At 40.3% G+C, this 22870-nt stretch overlaps 1 protein-coding gene across 1 annotated transcript in view; it reads right to left on the bottom strand.

The window, feature by feature from the left end:
* Positions 1-240: 240 nt before the first annotated feature.
* Positions 241-22870, bottom strand: part of LOC141005064 (sarcoplasmic/endoplasmic reticulum calcium ATPase 2) — a 31898-nt gene continuing 9268 nt past the window's right edge. The window contains exons 7-24 of the mRNA XM_073476815.1: positions 18284-18450; positions 16661-16816; positions 16375-16516; positions 15191-15357; positions 14648-14736; positions 14355-14457; positions 14091-14222; positions 12217-12342; positions 11906-12127; positions 11492-11603; positions 9336-9574; positions 8989-9209; positions 8501-8703; positions 8256-8341; positions 7672-7805; positions 5896-6013; positions 5563-5697; positions 241-5471 (exon numbers count right to left, since the gene is read on the bottom strand). Coding sequence (XP_073332916.1) covers positions 5289-5471; positions 5563-5697; positions 5896-6013; positions 7672-7805; positions 8256-8341; positions 8501-8703; positions 8989-9209; positions 9336-9574; positions 11492-11603; positions 11906-12127; positions 12217-12342; positions 14091-14222; positions 14355-14457; positions 14648-14736; positions 15191-15357; positions 16375-16516; positions 16661-16816; positions 18284-18450 — 2735 coding nt within the window. The 3' untranslated portion in view covers positions 241-5288. The remainder of the gene's footprint in view (positions 5472-5562; positions 5698-5895; positions 6014-7671; positions 7806-8255; positions 8342-8500; positions 8704-8988; positions 9210-9335; positions 9575-11491; positions 11604-11905; positions 12128-12216; positions 12343-14090; positions 14223-14354; positions 14458-14647; positions 14737-15190; positions 15358-16374; positions 16517-16660; positions 16817-18283; positions 18451-22870) is intronic.

Below are 22870 nucleotides of genomic sequence, written 5' to 3'. Positions count from 1 at the left end.
AATAACAACAGCAGACATTAAACATACTACAAGGAACTTTAAACTGGTTATGAATAGATTAGCAAAGATTAGCTGTCTCTAAAAAGCACTAGCTAGATCAAGATTACAGTAAGCAGCAGACCTCACACGCCTTTTGTCTGCAGGGGCTGCCAGAGCAACAAAATGAGAGTTCTTTGTAGCTGCTTTAAACATCCATTGTGTTGCTCTTGTAATGTGTCAAAGAAGCACAGGACACTTAAATTCCGAACCATTTCATATTTATTGTTGTTTTCATTCTGTAACATCATTTCCAGTGACAACAAACTCTTCAACCAACAGCAGAATGAACAAGAAAAAAGTTTCAAATAAAATCTATAAAATGGTGTTCCCTTGTTTAGCTTCAGTGCAGACGTTAGTAACTTATTGTTGAGGGAACAGAGAGGAAGAGAGGGAAAGCAGGTGGTTTCTCTAATTATGAAGTACTTCAATTCAACCTTTGTTTAAACAGATGAGTCAGACAACAGCAACTTTTCATTTATTGTGACAGTCCGGAACCATATACACCCTTCTTTCCACTCAGTCTTCTCCTATAGACATGGGTGTACGCTAATTATCATAATGATAATAATAATAATAACAATAATAATTACAGTAATAGTAAAGAACAAATCATTTGTACAAGTGGGTTATTGTTGGGCTGTCATGGCGAAATACAGCCTTGGAGAAAAATACAATGTTAATAAATAATAAAAATACAAAATAAATATTCACTACTAAGTGTTTCTTCTGCCTTAATGGTATCAAAATGAAAATATTGTATTACATGTAATTTTAGTCATTTTTTGCAATTTTTAAGCGACCATATGAAAAACACTTTTGAACGAAAACTGAGCAAAAACAAACAAAAAAACAAAAAAGAGGCAGAACTGTGGGCAGCAAAAAAAGCAACACACTTTTATGGTTTTAAATAATTAACAAGAGTAGCTGTGATTAAAACAACATATCATTAAAGAGAAAAAGACAAAACAAAATATAAAAAATGCTTGTTTCCACAAGAGGTGAGTTGGTCTAATACCTCCACAACACCTCAGAAAGTTTAATGCTTCTCTATTCTAAGGCACAGGCTCTATGCTTTAATTCAATGGTATAATACAGAGCCTCGACCTAATATTAGGGCCACAAAAATATTATTATGCAATATTTTGAGAAAAAAGTTGTACTGTTCTGAAAATAAAGTCTCAAATTTGACTTGGAAGAAGTCAAAATTAGAAGAATAAAGTCAGATTTTCTTTAAGTTAAAACTACAAGGGTTAAGTCACAATTCTATAAGAAATAGTTGTCATATTATTCAAGTAGTCATAATTTTGAAAAGTTATATTTAAAGAATGGAGCAGCAACTTTATGTGAAAAAAACAACAACTGAAAATGACTAGAATTAAGTTGCAATTTTACAAGGAAATTCCATAACATTTATAGAAGTCGTCATGTTGAAAAAACTTTGTAATGTTATGATTTCATGTAATCAGCCATGGCAAAGGTCTGCTAACTGAGTCCGTGGAGGGGGTACACAGAGCTGACATGTTGTATACAGCTCAGAGGAAAAGGACCAATCATAGTTTGTACATACTGTGACTTTACTCTCATAATGCCATAAAAGTGTGCCTTCATCTCAAAATACTAGGACTTTATTTCTACTAATATTAGGACTTACTTACATAGTGCTATGACTTTACTCTCTAAACTACAGGTAGATTTCAGGTGTTTGTTTTATGAACAGTGGCCCTAGTATTCCTGCTCTGTGGCCAAATATAGTATAGAACATAAGTTAATAAAATTACATGAATCAAAAACGCTTTTTCCACAAATACATTTTTAAAAAATCCCTTCAATGGCAAACAGAGTGAGATGCCACAACGGCATCACTGGACAACATGGCAGACACACATTGAAAACACATTCACATGAAACACCCACTCATTGTCTTGTCATTGGCTTGTGGTAAGAGATCATTAGGAATGTCTGCCGTCAAACTGAAATCATGCATCACTGCCTGCACACTGACACAGAGGCAGAGTGTTTGCTGAACAGGCATGGGAAAAAAGACTCACATTACATAAAGAAACTAAAAAAAGTGACTGTTATAAACACATAGAGTATATTTAAAGCCAGAAAATAATGAACCATATCAATCCATTCACATGAAGCACTCACATCAGTTAGTTTCTGACTGTACCTGGAAGTTCATAACAACCTTTACTGTGTTTAACCATGAATATAAATAATATAATTAACATGTCTGAACTAATTACACTCAACTCATTCATCCTGTGTGAAGGCTACTGTCAGCTTCAGTCAGTCTATGAAGCCTCAGGATGTCACAGGACTAGAAGCCTGGTCAGGTCGGGTCACATTAAGACTTGAAGAGCTTCTCAGTGTCCGTAACAAGCGGCAGAACAAATCAATGACCTGTAGATGTATCGGAATGAAGGTCTTAGTGACTGGCCTTCAACAAGTTAGATACTTTGTACTCTAAACCATGTCACAGTTTTAGACATGTGGACCTCTTTATAACCTGCAGACAGCAGCTGTACTGTACACACAGTACTACGTCCCACTTTAACCCCACGTTCTGTCAGGAATGATGTGTTTATTCACAGTATAGTCTGTACTGATCTTCTGCTTTGAGACATTTTAGAAATGTGGGACGTGCGTTGACATGCATTCTGTAACAGTCAGCGAACAGTCTCCCTTTGCAGGTTAAAAGCTTGTTTACAGTATCTACAAGGAAGTTCCAACAATAATGTGACTGTTAAGTTTTGCACTGCAGCATGAAGACTGTTGTAGTGGATTCTATTGTACATGTAGTTATCTGGCCTCAACACATGTTACCGACCACATATTATTACTGCTGAATCACAGTGTGGATGTAACGTGTGTGTGTGTGTGTGTGTGTGTGTGTTTGATTCTGGATCACTCAAAGCTTTTCTCCTTCTTCTATCTAATCCACTCATTTTCAAGCAGGAATTTTCATTTAAAAGGTGCTATGTGTACTCAGTTTAATCACTCTAATAACTCCACACCACGTTTCTAACCTGGGGTCAAGACAAGTTACACACAAAAAAAACAAAAAAACAAAACCAAAAGAAAAAACATGTTTCTGCTACACAGCAGGTTATGTAGTCGTTGTTTCTTTATGTTGAAGTGCTGCTTCCTAAGGTCAGTGTTGTCAAAGCCTTGCTGTAACTTTACGTTTTACACCCAGTAAATTGCCGGGTGAAACTTTTGCTTAGCTAACTGATTTAATGTTAGTTTGCTAATATTTGACCCCCTTAGACTATAAAGTACAATATTTGACATATGGGTCAGCCCATGCCAATAATCCATCATTTTCAAAAAATTCATGTCTCCACTAGTTTTCACTTTTTTGCAACCAAATGTTGGTTCTGTGTCATATTAATGTAGTTCTGTCACATGTAGTTATTTGGTCCTGAATAAAAAACTGAGTGCCACACTTTTGGGGTTGTTTTGACTGTAGATTTCCCCAAGAAGGATTATTTTCATTTCCTTGAAACTATAGGATTTTGCAAGATCCTATGAATTTAAATGAAGTTTCAACATGTTTTTTGTTTTAGAAAATCCATGACATGAGCTGGGAGAAGTTCTGGATTTTGGGTGCATTGGCCTGGAATGACCCATATGTGCCTTGACACTTTTGTGTCTGTTTAAATATTATGGAACTGAGACTAAATCATGTTTCACAAAAAACATGATATATTTAAATTACAAAACATTATGCCAATAATCTCACACTAAATATCGTTGATTAGGTTATCTTATATTTCCCTTACAATCTGAACTACATGAATACAGTGTATTAATAAATGAACAAAGTAAAGTTAGCACTACATTTACAAAGTATGGTAAGACAAACTTATATTGTTTGGCCACCTAAAACTTTGGAGTCTTGTGACGCTACAATGACTTCCTGTTGATAGTGTTGGATTGGACATTGTTACAGATCTTGCAGAGCAACATTCCAAGTTTTAGTACAACCAGATTTGGTATATGACTAGTTTAAAGTTAGCTACAAGTTACTCCGAACTTTGGTCCAAATGATTAGCTGGTGTCAGCCAGTCCTGCACTCAGAAAGGTCATATTAATCATTCTGAGAGGGGAACCTCACTCTTTGGAAAATAAATGCAACATTGATGAATACATTGTAATATACATTGCGTGTCCCTGGGTCAAATTTGGCAGGACGTCTAAATACAGAGCTGCTTTAAAATACAAAAACAGATTATAGCATGCTAACATACGAATATTTATCATGTAATCTCTAATAGTTTAGAATGCAAAGGTCAGCAGGTGGGCATGTACAACTTTTAAAACCCCACCCCAGTGTAGTTTGGCATTTCTATGATATCTTTTATTTCCAATGACAACGTTGATGAGCCACACTGTTTTGCCAAATATTTTTGACCTTCATTATTTGGTGCTTAGACTTGAATGGAACAATGATGTATGACTGTAGTGGAATCTGAGAGTCATATCCTATCCTCCAAGTAGAGGCTTTACTTCCAAAATTGCTCTATTAAGCGATGGGGCCGCATGTAGATAGTGTGTGGCTGACAGACAGAGGGAGAGAGGCAGTGGCTGTGCTCAGAGCAGACAGGTGTTCTGCAGCTGCTCCTCAACACCCAAGATGAACTTATGTTAGCGTGGCCGCTGCTAATATCCATGCTAATATCCATGCTATCACTCTCCATGCTAATGATGTTGATCTTGCTAGAACGCTGTCTGGTTGCCATGGTAATGGTTTACACCTGATTATTAAGCACACATTAACATTAACATTAACCATTAGACAGGAAGAAACAGGCTGGAGTGGGGCTTTCAGGGTGTCCTGTCAGAGACAAACTGACTGACACTGGCATCCCTAGAGCTGAAAAAGGGGAAGCTCATACAAGTGGTCTAAATGAGCTATGAGAATCATATGACATGTGATCACAGACTATTAACTACACATAGCACCTTTTATCATTGAGAAAGAGTTGATGTCAAACTGCGCTGCACTTTCTTGATTGTCTGTTGGCTGAATATTTCACTCTTTTACATTCTTGCATCTTTGCAGAGCATTTATCATCTTTGCTTGTCTCTTGTTTCTCTCTCACTTCAGCCGCCTCACCCTTATACATTCCATCCACCAATCCTCCATATTTTATTCCACCAGTTCTTCTTAAGCTTTTCCTTTTTCTTTCCTTTTCCTCTGCGTGCTTACCCCACAGTCCACCCATCCTCTCTTTCTCCCATCACTCCCAGAAGATGTTGGTGATGTCAGAGTCCAGGCTGAAGATCCAGATCACCAGTGGTGCAGAGATCAGGACAAACGACCAGGACACGCCCCTCACTGACTGACGCAGCCTTGTCATCATGGCACCGGCCAATCCAGTGCCAGCCCCTGTCCTCTGCAGCTCTTCTTCCTCTTCCAGTGACTGTTTGAACAACAGAGGGAAGTGTTGGCTACAGACCAGACACAAACACTCCTGCTGCACATTAACACAAGCACTGTTAGCCCGTTCTCACCTGAATCTGGCTTCCTGGCTCGATGTAGTTGCGGGCCAGAAATTTGAGAACCTCGTCCATCAAGATGACAGGAATTGACATCTTCAGTACAACCACCCACTGAGGCCACGACAGAGGGCGTATCTGGAATATTACCTGAAGACACAGACGGAGGGAACAGAGGATTTTTCAGAAGACAGATGATGTTTTTGTATGACTGGTATTTTACACCAGTGCAGAACAGCTGTGAATTGCTGGTGTGTTACTCACTCACTCATTCACTTTTACAGTTAACAGATGCATCAGTGAAACCTTTTAAGGAATCTTATAGACAGTTCATGTCTACATGCATACCGGCAATGGGTCCACGTATAGAATGAGGAAGTGAAGCGCCATGGACAGACAGATGGCCCCCACCAGCCAAGGGTTTGACCAGGGAGGCATCTTCAGCAGGGACTGGTTCTCTGATAGACTGCACAGCACAGGAAAAGCAGGAAGATGTTATTTTTACTGTTTACACTGTCAGCTCTGTCACTTTACAGTATGAAACAGCTTCATCTCTGTCATGGATCCAAAGCTTTCAAAAAGCTACGTGTGGCTGTACTTTATCTTTACATTCTGATCACTCAGGAGTAAAACAATGACAGTCACATGGGTTGTTTCATACAGGACTGCACTGTAGGATATGTTCCTGTTTCCCATACATAGGCTTTACTTGGGTGGCCCACTCAGGTAGATAACATACGCAGTACAACATCCATGTTTTTACTCAAGATGCACAATTGTCATATCATACTGAACACAGAGCTGTCACATTTAAAGTGTGCTCATTGATTCACAATCAGATTCACGCATTCAGTAACATGCAAGAAAACAGTGGACTTTAAAAAGCTCTCGGCTCTACAGTGAGGCTCTACCTGGGCTCACTGTTGTACGAATGGAAAAGTGTCCCGGTTTGTGTGACCAGTACAGGTCCGCAGCTGTAACGGAAGTTATGTCGGAGCGTTTTGTTGGATGCTGGGTGACACAGCAGGAATAAGACCTGCTGCTGAACTGTGCAAATATAACTCAGAGGGAACACTAAGAGCATGATGTAACTTAAACTTAAACTTTGTTGTAAGCTAATAGATGAGTGTGTGAGAGGCCTGAATCACACAGAGGAACTCCTGATTTGGTGAGTCACAATAAAAAAACTACAATTACCGTAACGCATTCTATGTTCTATGCCTCTGTGCACTCGTGCAGTTGTTGTTCCTGAGCTATGGTGTTGAATAATGGCCAGAACATTTTTTTAAAAATATTATGATTTTTCCTTTGACCTTTAGATACAAAATGTCATAACTTTTCGCAGTTTTATTCTATTAGACATTTGTATAAAATTTTGAGCATTATCATATGAATTGTTGAGTAATGGCCAAAAGTTTATTTTGTGAGGTCATAGTGACATTTGACCACAAAAAAATAATCAGTTCATTCGTCCAAGCGGACATTTGCGACAAATTTGAAGAAATTCCCTTAAGTTGTTCTTAAGATATCACGTTCACACATGGGACATACAGACGGACGTATTGGAAAACATAATGCCTCAGGCCACAGATATCGCTGGCATGGAGCCAAAAATGAAGGCAGAAATGCTGCGCCAACAGGTCCTAGGCTAAGCCAGCAAGTCCAAGTGAATAGACCTAGAGGTAATATAATTAGCATGAAGCAATGAACAGTGCAACTAGAGGAAGAATATTAAAATGTGACACATATAGTGTGTAACTGATCAATATTCTCTCGGCTTTGTCTGGTACTTTATTTCATTTGGTTTCAAGTGAATCTGATTTAAAGATTAAAGTTTACTTTGTATAGTTTGTAATTCATGTAACAATGCTTTGTTTGTTTTGTTTAAAGTATATACTTGCGTTAAAATAGTAATTTAGTTTCACTTTACTTAGAAATTCACAAGGGCAGCTCCTTAAAGGCCAAAAAGAGTTATTCATAAATCTATGTTTGACAAATGTATTATTGAGCTCACACTTCACATCACAGCGCCATCACACACCACACCACCAACCACAAGTAATCTCTCAACCTGTGGGAAACACTGTGTGAAGATCAGTATGTGGGTGTTAGTTTTGTTCTTACCTGTTCAAGGCGTTGCACATCTCTATGGTAACCAGGACAGACAGGGCCATAGTCATGGGATAAGGAGACTCGAAGACTGAACACTGCACACCAGCGAATTCAACATGGCCTTCACTGCACTGCAGGTAGTGGGACTGCGGAGGACACAAATGACGTAATAACATTCTTGCCAGCTTCCTATTCACCTCTCTCAACTACTGTACCTACCTAGGCAAAGAGTTATGATGCTGTGATGCTTTCTTTTAGTTATTATCACCTCTTAACAGGACTGATACACAGCAGGGGTAATATAATCAATCAATGTTTGCTTATTACAAATGTATCACCATCAACATAGATGTTAGCCATGAAGTAACAAGACATGTCAGTGTAGAAATGGAGGGATTTCTATTTCTATTTCTAGTATTATTATTATTTTTTTTAATGTACAAACTGTATCAACAGGTAACACCGTGTTTATGGTCACGTGAAGGTTTCGACTGCTCACTCTGTGTTAGCACCATAGTGTATTCCTTAAAATACAGTATATAATGTAGGGCCACAGAGCATGAGAAGCATGATGAGGTGTAGTGATGTGTGTTTACCAGCTGATAGAAGGAAAGTTTTGGTCCATCGTGAGCTGCCATAAACCACCAGGCAGCAGCTCCAACAGTGGCTGCTCCCACATAACCTGCAGAGGAGGGTGAGGAGCACTTTAGACTGTAACCTGCTGGCTCTCTGGGGGCAATTCATCCTCATAATGAATAAATGAATCAGGAGTTTTTTGTTGAGGTGTAGTAATAGTCCTAATGGTCATAATTTGATGATGTCATTCTGGCTCATGACTCACATCCAATGATGAGGTAGCGACAGAACAACCAGCTGGAGATCAGAGGCTCTTTGGGGGACCGGGGAGGGCGGGACATGATGTCCAGGTCTGGAGGGTTGAATCCCAGAGCTGTTGCTGGGAAACCGTCTGTTACCAGGTTGACCCATAACAACTGGACTGGGATCAGTGCTTCAGGCATTCCCAGTGCAGCTGTCAGGAAAATACTGAGGAGGACAGGTGGAGGGGAGCGTAAATTATCCATCCAACTAAATATCAATCATTGTGTCACATTAGAACTAGGGCTGTCAATCCATTCAAATATTCAATCACCATTAATTGCATGATAGTCGATAGTTAACTCACGATTAATTGCAAATGAATTAAAACATTTAAGAGGAATTTGCGTTAATGCCTTAACCTTGACAATCCTGGTTAGAACACTACCTGACTTCCCTCAGACATTTTGACTAAGTTTTCATCATTTACCCATATCCGTTTTTTTTACTAACCAGACCACCTCTCCTATGTTGGATGATATCAGGTATCTGATGAACTGTTTCATGTTGTTGTAAATGGCTCTGCCCTCCTCCACTGCAGCCACAATGGTGGAAAAGTTGTCATCAGCCAGGATCATCTCTGAGGCTGACTTGGCCACGGCCGTGCCGCTGCCCATGGCAATGCCAATCTCCGCCTTCTTCAGTGCTGGTGCGTCGTTTACCCCGTCACCTGTCTGAAACCATGACAGTGGAGAGGGATGGAGGAGGATCATTTAGTGATATCACAGGAGAAGGAGTGCTCTTATACTGGTTATCAACATGTCTATCATAGTGCTTCAAGTGCGAGGTGGTACTCTCACCATGGCAGTGATGTCACTCAGGCTCTGCAGGTACTCCACTATACGACTCTTGTGTGCTGGCTCCACCCGGGCAAAGCACCGTCCCGTCCTGCAGGCTTGACGCTGCAGGTGTGGAGGCAGCTCATCAAACTCCCGTCCTGTCAGGCCCCCGTTGACTCCCGAGCCCTCCTGCTCCTCTTCCTGCTCTGTGATGATGCCCACCCTCCTACAAATAGACAGGGCTGTCCCTTTGTTGTCACCTGGAGAGAAAAATCAAGAGTGATGAATCGTCACATTAATGCTCATATAGGTGTGTCTGTATACGTATAATCACAGCTAAACAAAGACACAAGGGTGTCTCACAGAGTTTTCAAACTAACCTCACAGTAAATTAGACATCACATTTCTGGCTGTGAAACTGATGCATTTCCAATTAAGGCAAGATTTTAGGTGAGAGATGACATGATGGAGGCCGAATGATGATTCAACTTTATTTGACAAGTATAGAAAACTAAATGCAGTTAATCCTCTAACCAAAAGTCGTGTACATAACTTAAGAGTTATGTATGAATATACAGCATGTTGTAGATATGAATACGAGATATGTACAGTATGGACAGTATTAACAATATGTAATTAATACTCTAGGATATAAACTGTATGAACATCTGCAGCTATTACAGCAGACAGTGCATTTGTAAGTATAAATAAATATAGTATAAAAATAATTAGTGCAGGTGTAAGTACATTTTAATTTATATCAAAATCACTTTTTAAATGAGAGTATTCCCAAATTGCAAAGCAGCAATTTTAGTTATGACTCAATGAATAATGTCTGATAATACCATGTTTTAAAGGAGAGCTCCAGTGATTTCTTATGCTACCAATGCTGCCAGCAATTTTACACTCTGAAGTGTGTTTACAGGTAACCTGTGGCTAGTTGTGTACTGCGTGGCGGCTGCGTTGCTGAGCTGCTACTGCTCACTCACGTGTGTGTCCACACAGGCAGCGTTGCTGCTGCAGCACGGCTCCTGCCTGCCCTGTCTGTTAACATGGAGTTTGTCTTTGATAATTATCAATAAATATGATGACATGACGAGAAAGCAGGAAGGAAAAGGAGAGGGAGAGAGACAAAGAAAACCTGCACAAGAAACCTGTGTATTGTCTTCATGTCTGTGACATATTCTACACATTCAGACATTAAAATGTAGTAAAACACTGCTATGATGTGGAAATGACTGTCTGCAGGTCAATTTCAGGTCTATTTTCTGAGAACCACATGCGTGTCACTGTAAAAATAGGCGTAATTCCAAATCTCTAGATAAAGCACTGCTGCAGCCTCACTTCACTCTCGCGTGCGCAGCGCTGCTCACAGGGGCAGTGTGGCTGCTCTAGCCTGACGTGATGCCACGCACCAGCCTGTTGGGGAGCACTACTGCTACTGCTACAGATATGTAGTGTACTCAAGTAGCGTAAAACCTTTTGTGGTTCGAGAGAAGGCTCCATGTAATCTGATAAATTGCCTCCAGTGATGTCACTCAGTGGCTATGCTGCGTTGTGGGTAATGTAGGTGCCAGGTTTTAAAAAGGAAGAATACTAGAATATAAAGAGGTGATTCTGCTGTATCGATTTTGATCATTTGATTTTAAACTGTGTATTGCAGACCACTAGACTGCTTTTAAAAACACAGCACCTACATTACTCATGATGCAACTGAGCCACTGAGTGACATCACTGGAGGTACAGTAATTCATCAGATTACACGCAGCTTCCTCTGGAGCCACAAAGGGCTTTGTGGAGTTACCCTGGAGTAACATGACGTAGCAATGTAAGCAAATGTTATAAAATATATATAAATATATAAATACATCAAATCAAACAAAAACCTCATGTCCTGTCGTTGGTTATTCTAAATGTGGCATTTACAATAATGTGGATACCCTGATTGATCTGGATCTTATTGTTCTTGTGCTCAGATTTGATGTCAGATTGGCTCCTGGAGTTTCCGTCCTGACTGTCGATTCAGTTCAGCAGCCTCCCTCTCACCAGTTCTATCCTGCCTTAAGACAGGTCTACTATTTTTTTTGTTTTTTTGAGGTTTTTATATATATATATTTTACACACATGTGATGTACATTTAGATGTGTATGTGGTTGTGGTTGTGTGCGCAGGCTCACCTGTGATCATGATGACTCTTATGCCAGCCTGTCGACACATTCGGACTGCTCCAAGTACTTCTTTCCTGGGGGGGTCCAACATGCCCACACAGCCCACAAAGGTCAAGTCTGACTGGAGAGGGAAGAGATGGAGGGGAGGCGTACAGGACCATATTAGCCTTTACACTTTGTTCAACAAGCATCAGCAACAGTTTATTTCTTTATATAGAGCCACTGGTAAATACTGACAAGATAATAAATGCTCATTCCCATTCAGCAGACACAGCAGGATTTGATAATGTAAGTATTCTATATCTTACAGTCACAGTTGACAAAGGACACAGTGTTTTTTCCAGAAGTTTACAACAGAGCAAGAGCACACTGGACTGGACTCTTTGCCCTTTAAAAGAACACCACTGTCATCATCACCATCACCTCATAGTTAGCAAAGGCAGCTGAATTCTCGAGGTTAAGGCAGTGAACGTCAGGGGGCGTGTCCCTGGTTGCCATGGCGAGGCAACGCAGCGTGTCTCGGCCCGATCCCCATTCCCGCACAGTGGACAGGAGCTGCTCTCGAACCGCTGGGCTCAAAGGCACGCACGTTGAGCCACTAACCCGGATGTAATTGCAGCGCTCCAACACACTCTCTGGAGCTCCCTGAAGAAAGACGGGGGGACAGAAGGCACGACATGTCTCTTTAGTCAGTGGATAACCAAATGTATCACAGCGACTGGTCTGAAACTCACCTTAATAAACATCTTGGCTCCAGAAGCAGACCTTGTGAGTTTATTAGATGAACAGAAGACAGACATGGACTTCCTGTCTCTGGAAAACTCCAGCGTCAGCTCCTTCCTCATCAGCTGCTTTATCACCTGAAAATGACCAATACAAAGAAAAGTAAAGTATGTACACTGTAGGTTTAATGCAGGCAGGTAAGCAGAACATACAGAAATAAAAAACACAAAGGACTAGGGTGGCACAGTATAGCAAAAAAAAATGTTATTGCGATTAATTTGACAGATATTGCAAATTGCAAAATGATTCATGATTAGTGGGTTGGGATTGCTATTGCTATTGATACTACTCTTATTAATACTCCTTATCAGGCAAGTTCTTTATTGATACTCTTATCTATTCTTTTTCATAACAAAATAATAGCTTTATTAAAAAAATATTATTTTAAAAAGAATAAATTCAGAATGGGAATGGAATTGAATGTTTTAAATATATCGATATTGTTTCTAGAGCAGCAACAACAATATTTACAACAGCAAAATCACTATAATCTCAATTATATCTCAGTGGAATCAAACCTTAAATGTCAAAAAATAAATGATGTTCTTGAGTGAATTTTAGAAAGAATGAAGAACACAGACATCAGTCAGTATCAGTCCTCCTGCCTCTGCTGATTCACTGCCTGCAGATATACTGTAGAGGGAGGACGGCTGGCTCGTCTCAACCAGCAGCGAAGTTTATAAGCATTTGATAAATGTTAAGATACCAGGACGTGGCACACCAAGCCCAACAGTTACTACATACACACAGCTTTCTTTTAAATGTACCCGTAGCTTTTCTGTAACAAATCACTATTCGCTGAGTTAGCATGTTGTGCTTATGTAAAGCAGCTGCACTGGATGAGAGACTGCGGACGGCGCAGATTAAAATAATTAATTAGAATTAAAATATCACTTTATATATGTTAGTTTCTGCTTGTTGAACTGGTGTATTAATAAAGTATTGTCTTTTTACTTGCAAAGGTATTGTCGCTCTTACAGTAACTGATTGTCAGCTTGAGTAACCTAAACTTTTAGTTATCATCACCTGTTTCAATTTACTCTCTCAACTGCTGTCTTTCAGTTCACTGTGAGTGGGAATGATCATTTTTACAGCACATTGTCACTTTCACTGAAAAACTATTAAAAACCTGGTGACAAGTGTTTTCTTACATCTGGAGAACAAGATTTGTAGGGCAGGAAATCTCAGCAGCTCTACAGTACTTCATTATAATGCTGTTTCACACAATTGACCTTTATCATAAACTTGCAGCTTCTGCGATTTGAAAATTGCACTCATTCATTATTTTGATTATATTTCAATGAAGTGTTCACTTTGAAACACTGCTACCCTCTTTACATGTTGATGAAGGTTCTCAGTCATCCAGGTAAACGTGCTATATCTTGGTAACTGGCTTGTTTCAGTTTTCTTGAAGACAGAGGAGGTGGCCTAAGACATTACTTATCACCCACCTACAATGCAGTACTGAGTTCTCTCCCCAGACAGCTTAACAACCATTCACACCTGGGATCACCTAGTCCTAGCAACCCACATGAAGGCCGGTTGGGTTAACGACCCACAAGTGGCCCTAACGACTCTGAAACTCAGAGCTCACACGTGTCCTTAACAACTCTGTAAGGACACTCCCACACAGAGGTTAAAAGCCTGCAACTCCCCTCCAGTTAGTTAGAGCTGAAGAAGCCTCTTGGATGAGAGTGGAAACGTCTTCAAGAACCTGAAGTCCAGTTGACTACAATACAGGACCTAGTGCTACCTTCTTGGTTCAACACTCAATGTACAACGGCTTAATGCTCTCATATGTAGTGAGACACAGACAGATACTTACGGAGCAGCACGCTGTTGCTCTCTCAGCAGGGCTCAGTCCTCTCAGGTCGGTGTCGAACACATTCATTTTCTCCACAAGACAGCAGAGGGCAGTCTCTGTTGCCTCCCCCACCTTCTCATACACACCCTTTGCCTGGAACACACAGACATGACCAGTATAGGAGTTTATTTGCAGTCACATATTCAGAATCAGATTCCAGTTGTAAATGTTTCAAAGCCATATACGGTCATCTCCAATGGCCTGAGCAGTTGCTTCATGTCTTACCTCATTGTAGTCTAGTGATGAGTCATTGCACAGTGCACAGATGGAAGCCATCTCCACCAGGCCTTCATACTGACTGCACTTCACCACAGAGCCATCCTTGTAACTGGACGGACAAAAGGAACGGCCATGGCAGAGAAAAGAGGAGTCAAGTTGAAAGTTGGAATACAGTGGAGGGAATGTACACAATTTACAATGATAGGGAGGGAGAGATCAATTATGGGTTCTCATAATCCATATCCATCCACTATCCATAAACTGTCTAAGGTTATGTGTTAAAGGTTAAAGACACTCACACTTCCCCTTCAGGGGCGTAAGTAGATCCAGTGACTGTGAACTCGTTCAGTCTGCAGCGCTCCCCTGACACACTGTCTACAACACACATCTGAACACACACACATGCACACAGACAGACATTGCAGTAGTTCATTAGTTTATTAATGTTTAAAAGATCACATTTGAGGTTAGTCCCACATTAAAACAGGCCATCCCACCACATGAGCCTCAGGGTTTTATATTAAAGCCAAAATTACATTAAGGGCGACTAATCCTTTGTTAATCTAATGTTAGCATGACAAGCCATTAGTTCTTACTTTGGAATAGCAAACTACTTTTTTTAAAATTGATTTTCAAGTCACACATATTCTGCTGACTGCTTTTGGATACTCCCCTCCTGTATAACTGATCAGTGCTAGAACGACCATGTAATCATGAACACATTATCGTATCAGTCACAGGGGTACTAAATCATGCTGACTGGCCTGCACAGCAATTTTGATACAGTCCAACATACATAACAATACTTATCAATGTGACGTTTCAATCCTACCAAATCTTACCCTGCAGACTGACATCTGGTTGGTGGTCAGTGTTCCTGTCTTATCGGAGCAGATAACAGATGTGCAGCCCAGCGTCTCCACTGATGGCAGGCTGCGGACGATGGCATTCTTTCTGGCCATCCTTCTGGTGCCCAGTGCCAGGCAGGTGGTGATGACTGCTGGGAGGCCTGGTAGAAACACCACAGGAAAACAACTGTGATGACACAGATTCTTCAAGAGAAGGACGGTTTTTAACATGTAGAGCGGCGTCCAAAGTCTGTGACCACTAGTCAACAACGATTTATTTAACATTTCCTTTCAATGTAATTCTATTTTTGCCGTTACAAATGATTGTATCAGTGTAACCCTTGATTCCATAGAGCACCTCTCTATTTATTGTTAATATTTCAGACTTGGTTGTGCTGTAGAGCCTGAGTTCATTACAAACAAACAGTTTGAGTGAAAAGTTGAATCTTTGAAAAATGTCCATGAATATTTCAGTTTTTGGTTTGTCCCCCTTTTGCTTTAATAACAGCATGCACTCAAGCTGCATGGACTCCACAAGTTAGTGTTAAACCTACTGACTCCTGTCATCTTAAACACACCTCAAGGCTTTGCCAGAACTACTTGAAGGCCAAAGAAGACCAAGCCGCCGACTGTCATGGAATTTCCTCCAGTCACCTGACTTCAACCCCATTCAACATTTATCAGGTTTTGCACTTACTTGTGGAGTCCATGCAGCTTGAGTGCATGCTGTCCTTAAAGCAAAAGGCCAAATTCAAAGATATTCTGACATTCATGGACATTTTTCAAGGATTCAACTTTTCGTTTAAATCGTTAAACTGTAATTATCATTTGTAATGAAAAAGAAAATGATTACAATCGAAACAAATGCCAAGTAGAAGTGTTTAAACTAGTGGTCTCAGACCTTTGGACAACACTGTACATATTCCAGAGAAGCTTCATTGTCTTTTCTAATTTTTTCGTCTGTGATGCTTCCTCTCTAGCACAGTTGGTTTTATGTGCCTTGCTCAGATACATCATCTAAGATTATTTAAAGCAAGTGAAGACAGACGTCATTTTGTTTTTCCAGCTTGATATTTAAAATGACACGGCTACATTTTTGTCTTAGCAATAACAAAACATATACCTCTCATTGTAAAAACAGCCAATACATATGTGTAAGTAGGTAATAGTTATTTGACCTTCTGGTATGGCAGCCACAGCCAGTGCGACGGCGATCTTGAAGTAGTAAACAGCTCCTCTTAACCAGCTGCCTCCGTGGACCGGGTCATTAAAGTGTCCAACATTGATGGCCCACACCGCCACACAGATCACGCTGATGACCTGCAGGGTACAACAAGACAAGTGTCGGGGAGTATAAGGTATATTAATTCTATATAATATGGTATAGTATCAAAAACAAGTTCAAATCAGATTCCAAAGTGAGCCTAATCACAAAAATACACACAAACACACAGAAGTCCTTGCCTTAGACAGCTGCTCTCCAAACTGGTCGAGTTTCTGTTGCAGTGGGGTCCTTTCAGGGTCAGTGGAGGCCATCTCATCTCTGATTTTCCCAATCTCTGTCTGCACGCCTGTTGCAACGACAACCCCAATGGCTCGCCCTGCTGCGATGTTGGTACCCTGGGCAAAGGTCATGATAGGCTTTACTTTAAGTTTTTTTCTGTCAAACTCTAACCCAAACCATCAGATTTCGTATGCTCTCCCATACAGCAGTCAATAGCCTTTACAGAGCCAGTTAAGATGGGAATAATGCACCGTTTTCCACCTCGCCCTTCTGCATGAAATGTATTGAAGAAAAAGGAGAGCTGGTGTAATGACAGGTCTTCCTTAAGGCAATATTTCAGGATCTCTGTTTAAAAAAGGCTAAAGCTAAATGTAATCTAAGTGTTCTGATTTGTATCTCTCCTTTAACAGCAGGTTTAAAGTCAGTGACTTCAGATCAGTGTGTGAAGTCACATTGAGTCCAGTCGTACTGAGATAAACACACCAACAAAGACAGCCTGCAGGTCTGCAGCCTGTCACAGTGATGATGCTAAATAAAACATCAATGGCTGTCGTTCTTTGACCGCACACCACCTGGTGACTCAGCAGCCTTTGAGGTCTGGCAGCGATAACACAACACACACCTCAACCATGGCAGCTGTGTCCCATCAAATAATGGTCATTTTCCCTCTCACACACTCTGGTCATGTCTCGTGAGTATATACTGTGATGTATCACAGAGTTGCTTCTTTGTAGTATCATCTTTTTATCATTTTATAGCCACCTTTGGTATTTTCCTAGTTTATATTTTATACTTTTGATATTTTTAATATCTTATTAAATTCTACACACAACAGATCTTAGAGTAGATGTGGGAATGATGTCAGTATGTCATTGGACCATTCCAACTGCATGAAACTACTGTGACATCATTTATAATGTGACACAAATGAGGGAACAGTCAATCAAAGTGATGGCTGTTTGTCACTGCAAGACAACAAACCTTGTTTGAGTCAGAATGCAGCAAGACAAAAGACGATTTAACTATTATCTATATGGTAGATATGAAAGATACATTTGTTCTAGCCCTGTACTTAATAAGGCTGGCTTTATTCTATATTTGTTGTTATTATCAACCAATAGCATTAAAAGCCCAAAACCAAAAATTTGTTAGTCCATCTCTCAATGTTTTCTGATTTATACCCTGTGTGCGGCTCTGAGCCCCGAGCCCTTTGTTTCTTATAAATATATACAGTAGTTTATTTTTACAAGGTCACTTCATAAAACAGGAGGACGCTGTAGCTTTGATCAACGGTGCATTTGTTGAGGACTATTTTGAGGAGTGCATTAATCCACATTTGGTGCTCTGTAGAGTATTTGAGTAGTGTATTGGATTAAGTAAAAAAAAAACTACAGTGCGTGTGTTCATAGTAATGAAGGAACATATTGCCCTATGCAACACTGTGGCTCACTGATAGAGACAATGATGAAGGTATAGAATATTGCCAACTTTATCCGGCAAGTGTAATTTCAATTCCTGAATGTTGGGAAGGTGAACTAGGAAAAGGTACGACTCCATAGACAGATCTGGTTGTTGAGACTCACAGAAAACAGCATGTTCTTCTTGTCCTGGTTGACAGCTCGGGGGTCTGGTACGGGGTCTGTGTGTTTGAGCACTGACACAGACTCCCCCGTCAAAATGGACTGGTCTACCCTCAGAGTGGTGGACCGGATGGATGTCAGTCTGATGTCAGCTGGGACTTTATCACCAACTGAGGGTTGTGGGGTACAAAGACAAATAAAAAAATACATTGAAATTTGACTTCTCATTTCTGTTTTTGGTTTAGATTGGAACAATGTTTTATTAGTATGCAATTCTGTATTATAAACTCAGCTTTCTTCACTTAAAAAAGATGGGAAGAATAGTGACACACTTTACATTCAAGATTCATTCAATACTTTGTTGCCAATTCAACATAGTCTATAGGAATTTAGTTTAGTGAGCTCAGACAAAACTAACACAACATGAACCCTACCTCACATCTTAGGACATGAAAGAAAGATAAGTAATGAGTAATAATACTAAATAATCAAAACAAGCATGACATGCCAAAACCAGCTATGATGTATACCAATGTACACAAACACAGTGTCAAAAGCCGTGTTTCCACCAAGCAGTCTGGTTCAGATCAGTTCAGTTTACAGTGAATAAATACTGCAGGTTTCAAAGTGTCAAATCACAAGTGCAGGCAGATCCCTCTTGTGTTTGTGTGTCGCTCGGTCGCTCACAGCTGGATGTAAATACCGGTGTGTATCTATCACGAGTTCTCGTTGGTCTTGTCTGGCGCGGCTTCCGTAGTGCGAGCAGGTGTGAGGAAGACTCGCGTGCCTCCAGGCAGATATAGCATAGTGAATGTTTAGGCTAGAAAAATGTACTAAATGACGTTGTTTCGAGTAAACTCTGGATGTTGCCACTTCAGGACACTTGGATTGCAGCGGACGAGCAGTATGGAGGAATATTACAAAGTTTTTGTGTAGTTTTATGGACCTTTTCGTCTCGGGCACATTGATGCCCGTTATATGGATTTTTGCTGCAGGAGGGTACCCCCGCGGGTCTCCAGCTGCACTTTGAGGAATAAGAAACTACATCGAACTTCTCATCAGCATGAGGGTGAGTCGATAATGACTGAATTTTGTTCTAGAGTGAACTATTCCTTTAAAGTGACAGTTGGGGTCTTTTGATGTGGTGTTGTATGAGGTACTTATCCCTGGTCAGTGTATTACCTGCAGTAGATGACTGTCAGCTCTCCTCATGTGTGGAGCAGCAGCGTGAAGCACCAACAGGGAAGCAGAGCATTGTACCGCTAAACTGTTCCAATAGCAGGACAGATTTTAGCCACCTAAAAGAAGGCACACCTAAAATATATATGTATATCCTTTTATGTGTATGCTATATTGTGAACATTTTTGGTATTTTACATTGCTGTCAGACAGCCCTTTCCTTTGGCACTACATTCCCTTACCCGTACAATGTCAGTATTCCCATGCACAAGTGCAGCTGTGCCTGCCCACACTGTATTACACCACAGATCAGCTGTTTGGGTCGGACTTTAAGCGGCTGCCTGACTGCAGGTAATAAACTGACAAGTACCTCATACAACCCCTCATCAAAAGACCCCAACTATCCCTTTAATGTTACCCACACACCAAAAACAGGTACAACAGACTTCTTCATGTCACACCAAAATGTCTTGGCCAGCATGTCCTGGTTTGGTGTTTGGTGGCTTAAACAAGCAAAGCACTACACTTCTCTCCTTCCTGTTAAAGCTGCAAGTTGTAAACTTGCTCCTCCACATGCTGCAGTTGCCTAGCAAACAGCAGTGTGGCCTTGTTACCTAGATCGGCTAATTGAAGAGCTAGAATTACACTATAACCAGTGTGGTTTGTCCTAGATCTGAACTCAAAGCTACAAAATCCACCTGGCAGGATTTACATATGTTTCATCTGGATGGACGAGTGGCTGAGGGTTCAGACGACAGACCACAAACTGCCCTGCTCTGCTATCCTTGCTCACCACACACAATACAACAATAACCCTCAAAGAAGAAGAAGAGAACAATTGCCTTGACCGTCTATGAGAGAATATCAGAGTAAGGTAAGTCGATATTCTTTAAGGTCAGGTAGTACTCGCCATGGTTCACGCTGACCAAAGACACCAAAGTGGTTCACTATGTTAGAATTTATTCAGAAAGGTTACTATTAACTCTTCCTCAATAAAAGGACAAAACCACCTCAAGCAAGCCTAAAGATGTTTTACGAAAGTCTTGGTTTTAAATTTAGTTTGCCATTTCCATCACGAACACAGATCTCATTAGAACTTAGAGAGGGACAGCTGTGTACTGTGAAACTTATCAGCTGGGACCAGCCTGGGAGTGGGGGGGTGGGGTATGGGGTCAAAAATAATCATTCAAAGCAAACGTTTCATTTGTTTCCCCAGAGATTCCAAGAGGAAATCACGTGTTCATGACATTAGTAAACATGTCTGCTTTATGCAAATAAGGACTTATTGCTACACATGAAATATTAGCATTCTTTCTTTTGGAAAGCATCGCTGTTCATAAACTGTTTACAAGTGTTTATATATGTGAGGGAGTAAGAGAAACCCAGAGGGAGCAGAGAGGAAAAAGAGAGGCTGCACTGGCATATTTGTATTTTGCTTTCTTTCATAATTATATTGAGCAGTTAGTAAAAAAGGTTGACATTTATTCAGGGTTATTAGTGCTGCTCCATGTGTCCTGGAAGATTTCAATGGCCTGACAAATGGGAGAACTTTTGGTCAAATATCATCTGTGTTTATTAAACTTATAAACAATTAACTAGTTTTGAGAGTACTGATGGCATGTATCACCAACCTTAAACATCAGTATTTGATGATCTGTCGCTACAATCAACTGTCTTTCTCCAGACTTGTTATGTCACTTTTGATACAATCCAAACTGTGATTAGAGCTTTTATTTTTTTAATAACCAGCCACAACAACGTCGGCTTGTGACTGTGTGTGTGTGTGTGTGTGTGTGTGTGTGTGTGTGTGTGTGTGTGTGTGTCATCACAGCAAAATGTGGTACTACAGACACCATAATTGTGCAAGATGCCGTCACAAATCTTTACAGGTGTGTAGTTGAGATCAAAATGAAGGCAGAGTTATGAAGAGGGGCACGGTCTCATGTCATAATGTAGAAATGACTACTGAATATTCATGGGTCAGAACGTGAACCAGCTGATGGGTGGCTGGTGAGATCCCATTGCAAGATGGTCTCTAGATTTATAATTTATTTTATTGTTGATTTTTGCAGGGCAACGCACAATTAAAAGCAACTGCAACAGAGTTTGCTAGCAGCCAATTCGAACTGTTGTCCCCTATGACTGGAAAGATTGAACATGTTGGTCTTAAGAAACAAAATGGCAATTAACTGATAACAAAAACCCTGCATTTATTATGAGTTCTAAAAAAGCATTACAAAGAAACCGCTGACATTGTTAAAGAGAGTGAAACTTCTTCCTAGAGAAGAATTATTATTATCTCAAGTCAAATACACAGAAATAAAGTCCACTTAATGTATTGGTTTTAGTAAATGATGACATTAATCAAATTCAAATAAAAAAAATGTCATTGTCCATCAAGGTCATGTCAATAAACTGACAATGGTAAGTAGTATGCAGATGACTGAACAGGAGAAGGTTCTCTTCTAGGTAACAACACGCCCAGGCAATACTTATTTTTAAAAAGTGCACTTTTTATAAAGTGGTGGAAATGAATTTACAGTTGTAGTTAACATTTGACATCTTCGTGTCCATACTTTTTCTGACCATTTTCCTGACTCTGGGAAAGGAAGATGAATTCCTAGAATAGGTGCACACCAAGCTGTTTAAACTTACAAACATCTTAAAAGCACTGCAACGGTCCGTCACACTAAACCATGTTTTTCTCATACAAGAACTTGAGCTTTTTGTTCACTGTCTCCAGAGTGGAGAAATCAGAGGCCTCTAACCAGACAACTCAGCAATGTCTCTTTCACAACTGGTACAAGCAGAAAGGTTACAGAGTCAAAATCTGCACATCTGCAGAGAAAATTTTAGCTTGACAAAAATAAATTCTGCAGGATATAAAAGTGATTACACTTATTTACCTTTTTGTATTTTCAAGTACCTAAATTACTAACACAAACTACTGACAGCCTTACTCCAAAAATGTACAGCCGTACCCAAAGAGCCATGTTGGTCACTTCATTGTGTCAGAAAGAGAATATATAAATAAGAGTGAGTCGCACTAAACACAGCCTCTAGCTCTGTCCTTTTGTTCCTGCTCTTAGTGATTAGTGTTACTGAATTCCCATGCTTTGGAAGTGGAATACTTTTGCTACACACAGAAGGGCACTGGATCACTAACACATACACAAGAAACACACACACTCCTAACCCTGTTTCCTCTCTCTGAGCAGCCTGAAATAGTAGTGGGTATCTGGAGGATTCAACAGTTTTCTTACTGGGTCAAGATCATGTTTGTGTGTGTGCGTGTGTGTGTGTGTGCGTGTGTGTGTGTGTGTGTGTGTGTGTGTGGTGTGTGTGTGCGTGTGTGGTGTGTGTGTGTGTGTGTGTGTGTGTGTGTGTGTGTGTGTGTGTGTGTGTGTGTGT

This window comes from Pagrus major, chromosome 1 (genome assembly GCF_040436345.1).
Source record: "Pagrus major chromosome 1, Pma_NU_1.0".
Taxonomy (NCBI): Eukaryota; Metazoa; Chordata; class Actinopteri; order Spariformes; family Sparidae; genus Pagrus; species Pagrus major.
This window is presented reverse-complemented; position numbering and strand designations above follow the sequence as displayed.